Source organism: Cyprinodon tularosa, unplaced genomic scaffold (genome assembly GCF_016077235.1).
Source record: "Cyprinodon tularosa strain WSP-4 unplaced genomic scaffold, ASM1607723v1 ctg84, whole genome shotgun sequence".
Classification (NCBI taxonomy): domain Eukaryota; kingdom Metazoa; phylum Chordata; class Actinopteri; order Cyprinodontiformes; family Cyprinodontidae; genus Cyprinodon; species Cyprinodon tularosa.
Window position 1 is genome coordinate 613,342 of NW_024039607.1, and position 9,900 is coordinate 623,241.

General features: G+C 36.9%; 1 protein-coding gene across 1 annotated transcript; it reads right to left on the bottom strand.

The window, feature by feature from the left end:
- Positions 1-8,765: 8,765 nt before the first annotated feature.
- Positions 8,766-9,276, bottom strand: ptrhd1 (peptidyl-tRNA hydrolase domain containing 1). The gene is made up of 2 exons (XM_038272795.1): positions 9,026-9,276; positions 8,766-8,949 (listed from the first exon to the last, which is right to left on the bottom strand). Exons 1-2 carry the CDS (start codon positions 9,233-9,235, stop codon positions 8,779-8,781), a joined length of 381 nt encoding a protein of 126 aa, XP_038128723.1. The 5' UTR covers positions 9,236-9,276; the 3' UTR covers positions 8,766-8,778.
- Between the last annotated feature and the right edge of the window lie 624 nt (positions 9,277-9,900).

Sequence of the window (9,900 nt, forward strand, 5' to 3'; positions counted from 1 at the left end):
CAGGAATGTGTCATTTTGTAATCTTGTAATTTATGCTGTATTTCACTCCTTAAAATATCACAACTTGCACATAAAGTCTATCTGATGGCATAATTTCTAAAGAATAAATAAGATGTTATGGTCCAACATATCCTCTGTCTGTACTTGAGTAGCCTTTTTATCAAATACTCGTTTACTCTTGAATAATTTCTTTAATGACTACTTTCTAGTTATACTAAAAGGTATAGTGGAGGATGTTCTCTTTCTAGGTGGATCATCGAAATAAGTGCTCCTCCTGATTGTCAATCATTCTGGTGATATGTTTACGTAAGGCCGTCCTACGTGTTTGTGCATATTTTCACTTACCTGGTGGTGAGTCTGACATTGTGGAAAAATTGCACGTCTTCTATTGGAAAGTAAGCTTGTATGAGCAATGCAAACAGCAACTTTTGAACAGAGCGTGCACGAGGAGAAATGGGCTTTTGCACCTCTCTCACGCATTTAATAGGCGTTCCCTCTTGAGATCAGGTACAGGGATGTACATGTGACATTTTTTTAGGTGGAGAGTGCAGGTCTTTTTAAAAATTTGTGAAAATCCTCCACTATACCTTTAAGTTAAAACAAAAAAAATGGAGCAGTGCTTATTTTACTTGAGTACTATTATTGGGTTAATCCCAGCTATCAAACAATTCAGTTTGCTAGAGTTTATTTTTCAAATCAGTTAAAAAGTTTTCTATTAAACAAAACCAAGCAGATTGCATTCTTGACCTGCAGCAAGTCTCTCCGTCTGGATGAGCACATAGCAACAGTGGACATTTGGAGGCTGAGTCTTAGCGGGCATCTCTATCTGGGTGTTTGACAAAACTGAGCATACGCATAAAAAAAACACTGATCATGCAGTACTTATTTGTTAGAGAAAAGTAAAACATTTACAACAGTAGGAGCTCCTGTAGTGGCTTAATCTAGGAGTAAAACAATGAAAATAAGAGCTCTGAGCCAGCATATCAAGTCCTGATGACAGAAGAGATCACATGCAGTTTAGCCGCAGCAAAAGATCAGACAATAGTCATGTGTAGGAGATAGAAAGACAGAAACGAGTATATCGTCTCTAAGGAAGGAGGCAATGAATTGGCTGGCAGCTGCCCAGCTGATGCCCACTTCCTGGTCAGACATAAACAAGGCAAGTTTATTTGTATATCACAATTCAGTACAAAGACAATTTAAAGTGCCTTGCATGAATTAAACAATAAATTATAAGGGAAATAAAGTGGCATAAAAGCAAGTAGAGATAAAAACAAAACAGTTTGACCACATACTCCAATTAATTATACCACAGTGAACACTTTTACAGCAAAAAGCAGCTCTAAACAAATTGGTTTTTAACTTTGACTTAAACAAATCCAGGATTTCAGCACTTTTATAGTCTTCTGGAAGTTTGTTCCAGATCAGTGGAGTAAAGGAATTAAATGCTGCATCTCCAGGTTTGCTTCTAGTTCTGGGTGAACAGAGTAGGCTGGAACTAGAAGACCTGAGTCGTCCGGGAGGTGTATTCACTGAAAACAAATCTGTTATGTATTGAAGTGCATTTATTTATTTCTAGCTTCACAGAAGGATTTTAAAGTTTGTTCTCTGAGCTACAGGGAGCCAGTGGAAGGACTTCAGAATTGGGCTGATGTGCTCTACTTTCTTAGCTCTAGTGAGAACAGGGGCAGCAGTGTTTTGGTTCCGCTGCGGCTTTCTGATGGACTTTTTAGGCAAACCTTTGAAGACACTGTTGCAATAATCAATTCTACTAAAGATAAATGCAGGAATGAGTTTTTCTACATTCTGTTTGGACATTAGTCCTTTAACCCTGGAAATGTTCTTCAGCAAAATCAACTCATAGAGCGTTTATATCCAGAGCTGGATTAAATAAATGGTCTAAACTATGCAGACTGTATTTTTTGGGCCCCTCCATAATCCTTGTAATTTATAAATAGAAATTTGAAACTTTCCAAAGTTACTGAAAAAATTTTATTCACACCTTTTGAATTGATCTCGTATTGGTATTACTGTGTAGCAGGGGCGTAGCTAGATGTGGGGCCAGGGGTGGCCATGGCCACCCATAGCCAATCACTGGTCACCCCTGTGGCCACCCTTACCATTTATTTCCCTCTAATACAGATGTGACAACAGTAATAATCTCAAGGGGAATATTCAAAACATTTAAAATGTTCATATATTAACAATTAATTGACAACAAAAACACTGTGGTTAATTATGCACATCAATATACTAACATTAAACATGATGAGTACAGAATTTAAGCAGAAATAGATTTTGTGTTTTATGGGGTAAAGACAAAATTATGTCTCTGCATTTGAAAACATGGACGTTGGAACGGACGAAGGGGTCCACCCCTTTGGAACGTGGGGGTCGTTTGGCTTCTTTTGTTAGCCTGCAATGCCCCATGCCCCATACCCGTCTAAGTGTTATATGCATTTTTCTGTCAATATGTTAGCTTCACTCCACTGGCTGCCCATCCATTTTAGGATTCATTTTAAAATCCTTTTATTTACTTTTAAAGCCTTGAATGGCCTTGCCCCACTTTATCTCTCTGAGCTGCTGCACCCCTACACTCCCAGCCGATCTCTCAGGTCAGCTGATCAGCTGCTCCTGACAGTGCCTAAAGTAAGGCTTAAGCTCAGAGGGGATCGAGCGTTTTCTGTTGCAGCTCCAAAACTTTGGAATGGATTGCCGCTGCACATTAGACAGGCCACCTCTCTGTTTCATTTCAAAACTTTTCTTAAAACCCACCTCTTTTCTTTGGCTTTTGACACCATGTAGAGTGTTGATTTTATGTATACACATGTATATTTTTTATTCTGTGCAGGCAGTGCTTTTATTTTATTTTATTTACTTTTATTTATTTTGGTTATTTTATCTTTTTTGTGCAGCACTTTGGAAACTTTGGAACGTTGGATTGGATTAATTAAACACCCTGTAACTGATAAATAAAACTCAAGATGAGCAGATATTGCTTAATAAGACAAAGCTAGAACTTCATAGAGAAAAAACTTTGTTGAGTCAAACTTGCTGCTTAAGAAATTTTTTTCTCTTTAAAAGAATAAAAAAATAAAGATGTCAATAAACAATGTTTTTTAGCTTTTAGAAACAAAAACAAAAAAAGTATTTTTGCAGTGTATCCGAGTGTTTTCTTGATTCTACAAACACCCTGCAAAAAATGTCCATCCAAACCAAGTCTTATAATCTTATATTGTTCTGAGAATAATATAATATAAAAAAAAATTATATGCATTTTTCTGGCTAAATCTCATATGGCAAACATTTGTAAGAACAATATTTTTGCACCGTCCATTAAAAAGGTGTTTACTGGTTAATAAACTGTATTAAATCAGGTTGTCTTTGTCTTTCCCTCCCTCCATCAGGTATGTAAATGTTTCTGCCAATGGAGCGAGGGTAAGATATTTCTATACACTGCAGATGACATAAGTTAAAGAAGTTGTTTTACTTCTTATTTTCAACACTAAAATCTTATTTCAGATTCCAACCTCCATCCGTTTGCGATATATTTACTTACATTTCAAAGTGCAAAGTGTATAAAGTGCAATGACACATATTTTAAGAAAAGTTTGCAAGTTGCATCACTACAAAAATATTTTAGAAATAAATGTCTTAAATTAAGTGTATTAACCCCTGATTTGAATAGGTAAATTTGATAATTTGCCAATGGAATTAGTATTTTTACCCTTAAAATAAGATAATTAGATAATATGCACTTGGAATAAGACAATGCAATTGTGTTTTCTTATTTTAAATCTAAATTGTCTTGTTCCATTGGCAAACTAATTTTTAATCTTCTCAATTTAAGAAGAAATGCACTTATTTTAAGAAAAAATGACTTATCTAGATTTTGATTTTTTTACAGTGAAGTTTTTGCAGCTTGTGCAAAAAAAAGCAAAAAACTTTGAATAAAAAACTAGAAACTTTATCTGATATAGAAATATGTATTACATGTTGTTAGAGTTATTTTAAAAGATAAAAAAATCTACTCTTTCACTAGATTATTGTTGATGTAATGGACCTAAATATTTGAAAATGTCTGAGAACATTCAGGGAAACATGGTCACTATTAAAAGCAAAATGAAGGAATACATCACAGAGGAAAAAACTGCTGCATTTAATAAGCTGCATGAGGACAGAATAATCAGGCAGGTCAAGGCAGGCAGCTTTGATATTTTTTTGGCATTATTGGGTTTGCCTTCATTTTGTTTTCCTGATAAAACACAGGAACGCAGAGTCATAGAGTCAACATCTGCATTAAAACACCCCACTATCAAAGTGCAGGGGCAAAGGGAAGGAAACAGATATTTAGGTGAAACAGCAAGGTCGGCTGGGAAACATCAGGGAGAGTCATGTCGAGTCTACAGGCAGGAAGGCTGAAAACATACAAAGATATGGTTCTGTTCAGATGAGCCAACCACAGAGCGCATAGTGGAAATTTACTGAGGGTACTTCTTCATCCCGCCGTTACAAGCTAAAAAAAACGACATTATCAACCTGAAGAGATCCTCCAGGCTTCCACGCCCTCACTTAATATTTCTGGACACATTTGTTTGGGTTATGATCGTTTTCCAGGCTTGTGTTGCAAAAAACTCATCACACAATGACTGCAGACTGTGTTAGAAGGGTCAAAAATATACAAACCCCTTCCAGAAAATTAAATATATGTTCATAGGCTCCATATAAGATCTTCCCTGACGTTAATCCTATTTAAGAACAAGCACCTGTTTCTCTCTAGCACGTGTTTTGGTCTTATCCCATCCTAACGGCATTCTGGTTTCAATTTTTGACCCTTATGCAGCGGTGTGTGGTGCTATCGTTAATCCATGCCCTTTCATTTACCTCTTTGGTTTATCATCTAACAATATCTCCTTCAGAAAGCTGCAATTGAACTGTATGTCCTAGACCTTCATTTTGGTACGTCTGCTTATCATTTTAAAATGTTCCAGGCAGATGTATATGTGATGTTATGTTTTTATTTCAAATTGAAAGAATTCTATTTCCCATGTAAACAACTACCTATGCATTTTGACTAAATAAGAGGCTTTGAATGTTTGGACAACCAATGTCGAATTTTTGGTTTGTTTCCGTTTCATTTTGCTTTATATGACTATAGGTATGTTTTGGCCTATATTATAATTAGTTCTCATATTTAGGGTTTGCCGTCTTGTTTTTGTTGAAAAGAAAATGGAAAAAGCTCAATAAAAAATATCCATCCATCCATTTTCTTACACGGGTCACAAGGGGTGCTGGTGCCTATCTCCAGCTGTCTATGGGTGAGAGGCGGGGTATATCCTGGACAGGTCACCAGTCTACCGCAGGGCAACACAGAGACAAACAACCATTCATGCACACACTCACACCTAAGGGGACTTTAGAGAAGCCAATTAACCAAACAGTCATGTTTTTGGACTGTGGGAGGAAGCCGGAGTACCCGGAGAGAACCCAAGCATGCTCAGGAAGAACATGCAAATTCCAATGCAGAAAGCCCCGGGCCAGGAATCGAACCCAAAACCTTATTGCTGCACTGCCCCACTGAGCAGCCCTCAATAAATATCCTTTGATGAAAAAAAATGAAATATAAGATGTCAATTGTTCTTTAAATAAGTGTATTTTCCCTTTTTTTGCACCAGTTGAATCTAAAGGCTCAGTCGCCTCATTTAGCTCAACACAGTCATGGCAAAGAGCCACTTATTTGATTCATTTGTGTTAAAAATGGAGCACCTTAAAAAGTTGCAGGAGAGCCTCTGTTAGGAACTGGACTTGAGCTTCACCCCTGTATTAGGCGAAAGGTCGTAGTATTTTTTTCCTGTCATTTCAAAGCAGTCCCCTCTAAAAGAGAAGGTCCTTCCTCCTCTCTTCCTCCTCTGCCTTCATCTATATTTTCATCCTTTCCTCCTTCAATTGGACCTTAAGCCAAAAGGTGAAATTTTCCACACATTGTAAAGCACATTTCTGCACACATCAGTCAAACCTGGCTATCAATATTGTATTTAAATGCCTCAATAATAAGAAATCCCTGCAAAGGCAGATTAGAATCTCTTTAGTTGATCCTAAAATACAACTCTATCAGATTATCCATGTCTAGATGTCATTCGTTTCCACAGAGGATGCGCTGTAGGAGGATTATGTTTTAGAATTTTATGCGCGCCATATTTTATGCAAAAATAAGTAAATCATGAGAAGTTTGAGCATAGATTAGTTTTTCCAAGAGAACTAATTAGTATTTCGTGCTCAAGTTATTATATGTATGCATTTTCCACACATGTCAGATCTTGGCTCTGTAGGATTGTGAGGTTAAACAGCAGAGCTCACAAAGATGACTTTTTAAATATAAAAGGACATCCCTAAAAATAGCCTATTTGATTCTCTGTTGATTAATATTGCTCATTCTTTAATTTGATCCTCATTTAAAAGACAAAACTACGAGGGAACTCTGCTGATTAAATCAGAAAATAAAACAACGTGATTGGCTTTTAGGAGAGTTTAGACAGAGGACACTAAGTTTACACAACAAAACCTGCAACTGATCAGGTTATCTCTGAGGATAATGTTACTATGGCAACAGACACAGAGGTGACGGTAAACTCTCTTTGTGGAAGGGAAAAATCAAGAGTTTTCTCGATTTTAGGTTTAGATAATCCTGCTTTTTCAAACAGGCCTCTGGTTTATCCCACAGCAAAACAGAAACTTCTAAAGAGTTGAGGAATATTTGTTTAAAAGATAAACTTCTTCTGATTTCTTCTAACAAGACATAAAAATGATGGGTGTTCATGGAGGAGGCATCAGCACCTATGGTTCATGGCCCGACTGCTGGTTCAGAGCAGATGCTCGGGTGGAAAAACCAGGTCATGGATATCCTCTTAGAGAGAGTTAAACATTTTAGGATGAGCAGCTGCTAAAATCTTTAAATTAATCATAGAACTGAGGCCGAGGAGAAAGAATGTTTGCTGAAAAATCCGGATTTTCCTGATCAAATAATCCTAAAGTAGCAACACACGGCGTCCAACCGAGGTAGAAATCACAGATCTCATGTTGAACCAACTGAATAAAGTCGACACCTTCGTCCAAATCAAACCTTTTATGAGGAACTTTTCATTTTTTGGTGTTTTTCTTTGCATCTTTCTGGGGTAAAAATAAGAATAAATCATTTCAGGTCCATCACTGCAGCTTTACATGATGTGAAATTAAACGTTTCACTTATTCTAAATCTAATTTTCTACCTGAAACAGGATGGATGTAAAAACATTTGCAGTGTCATGCAAAAAATATTGATATGGCCTAAAATACTTTGATGCATTTGGTGGAAATTAGGTGATCATGTAACACGAAACAGTGAGTCGCTGTTAACTGGAAGGAGGAATCTATAAATAAAAATCTAAAATGTGCAGCTCGCATTATTCTCATTAGATTCTATCATTAGTATAATATCCTATAATAAACCAAAAGGATACATTATTAAATCCAGAAGGTAGTGGAGAAGTTTAAAGTAGGGTGAGGTTATAAAACAATGTCCAAAGCTTTGAAAAGCCCACAGAGCTCACCCCCCTCAGCTCTTAATACATTTAGCAAAGACTGATTTCATAATCTTTTAGTGAAAGAAACACTTTGTTCCCTTGGTTACAAATCGTGTTAAAATGTTAAGATCTATTAAAGAAAATGCATTAAGTCCCTTTCATGTAAAAGTAGGATTTTCGTAATCTTAAAGCCAAACCTGAAAATATGATCTTTAAAAATCTAAGCAAATATTGTAGATATTGTTAAAAATAGTTTATGAAAGCTCATACAGCTGTTGTGTTTCTAAACAACTGTTGTTCAGTTAGATTAAACAATACTGATGACCTCTGACCTTACAGAACAAGCAGAGAAGTGTTAATCTGAAGCAGCCCAGAGGCCCATGGTCGCTCTGGAGGAGCTGCAGGCCTTAACTTGGTGGAAGCATCAGGCCAGATCCAGGAAGGAAACCGGAGCAATGACAGGTGGTGCAGCAGGATATCAACACCACAGCTTTAATGAGAGGTTTGGATTAAAGAATGTTTGACTTAATTGGTCTAGTCAAAGTCCAGACCCAAGTTCGAGTGAGAATATCTGAAAAACCTTTGAAGGGTGATGTTTCTATCCAATCTGACAGAGTCTGAGATTTCTTTCATAGAATGAGCAAAACTCTTAGTTTCTAGAAATACATCTGTTAGAGGCACATCTTAACCTGTGAAATAACAGCAATACCATTTATTTTTTCAAACATTAGTTTGAGCATTTTTTATTCAGTTAAATTAATCAGTTTGATTTTCCTATAAATGTAACAGTCAATGTTTTGTCTCTTTCCTCTGCCATTGAGCCAGATTGTGACATTTTTATTCTCTATAGCCCCTTTGACCGGGGGGGGGGGGGGGGGGGGGGGGGATTTACAATCAAATATAATGTAATAATCCTCAAAAACAAAAGTCTCCATAGAGTTAAATCTAAAATACTGCTGTGACGTTAACCTCCTGTTTTCTGCAAAACAAGCAACTGATTTTAATATATTGAAATATTTAGTAACCAAGTTTAAGGAACACAAAAAACATGTCGAAAATTCTGATCACACAAAGTCTAACTGACAGTTTGACCATTTTTTATTGAGACAAACTGCATTTTACAAGAAATTAATCGTGTAAACAGTGAATTAGGTAAACACCTGAAGCTTGTTTTTGGCGCCACCCAGTGGACATTTTTTAAAATAATTTTTCTGCGAAGTCATTTGAACAATTTAAACTTTTTCATTAGCGGTTGCACTGTCTCTTTGGGGTAAGGCTTCAGGGCCAGGCAGGTGGGGATGTTTTCCGGTTGCTCGATCCAGAGTTTGTGTGAAACTCCAGCCTGAGTCAGAGTGTCTGAGAGTCCGGACAGAGCGGCCTGATCCGGAGCCTGCGGAGCAGAAACAAACATCAGCTTTTTATTCTCATCAGCGCCTTTTATTCATCCACAGTGATCAAACTCTCACCCCCAGAACCACTTTGTGCATGGAGTCCAGCTCCTCCAGGTACCGCTGGGTGTCCGGGTCGCCGTAGTGGAGGTGGATCGCGGCGGTAGCGGCGTGGCAGGCCTGGGTGATCACCGCCCCCAGCGGCCACGATAACTGGTGGACCAGATCCGAGCGGACCACCACGTACTGGACCAGGCGGCTGGGCGAACCGGCACCGGTGACTGCCATCTTCAAGCTGGACCGGATTCCGCTTTATTTTGATTCCGGTTTCAAATTACGTCATCAGAAAAAAGAATCCCCAACATTTATGGCGCCCTCTAGCGGCTCCTTGTTGTATAGCACTACCCTATGAATCACTGCAGCCAAAAAATGTACTTAATATTCCGTCTTCATATTTTAAATGTTGAACCTTGTTAGACTTTAAACCTTTATAGGGCACTATAAACTATATATATATATATATATATATATATATATACATAAACAATTTCATGTACAGGTTTACTTTTTGTACATAAATGTTGCCCTTCTAAGGCTTTGTGGAGGCAAATTTGTGTTTCGCATGGTCCAATATTGTGTCTCAAACCTAAAAAAAAGATTCCAGATTAATAATGGAGAAGCTATTAGTCAGCTTTATATTTTTTAATAAGTACTTATTTTCTGAGATTGTGTTTATTTAAGAGCAACTATGCAAATTAACAAACTCCTAGAAAAAGCACACTGTTATATTGTTTGAATCCCAGATTGTTCATTATTCTGTGCCTTTTCTAAAAAAGTGCAAAAGCTTAAATATTTATCTTGCACATCTAAAAAAAATATATATATCAATATATATTCAAAATATTTTATAAATATAAATCATAAAATATACATTTTTAATTTATGTTTTTTAT

What these genes read in the sequence shown, in the direction of transcription:
- ptrhd1 (XM_038272795.1), bottom strand. Translation starts at nt 9,235, where the DNA reads ATGGCAGTCACCGGTGCCGGTTCGCCCAGCCGCCTGGTCCAGTACGTG. An exon ending in TGCACAAAGTGGTTCTGGGG is followed by an intron (nt 8,950 to 9,025) that starts GTGAGAGTTTGA and finishes TCTGCTCCGCAG; the next exon opens with GCTCCGGATCAGGCCGCTCT.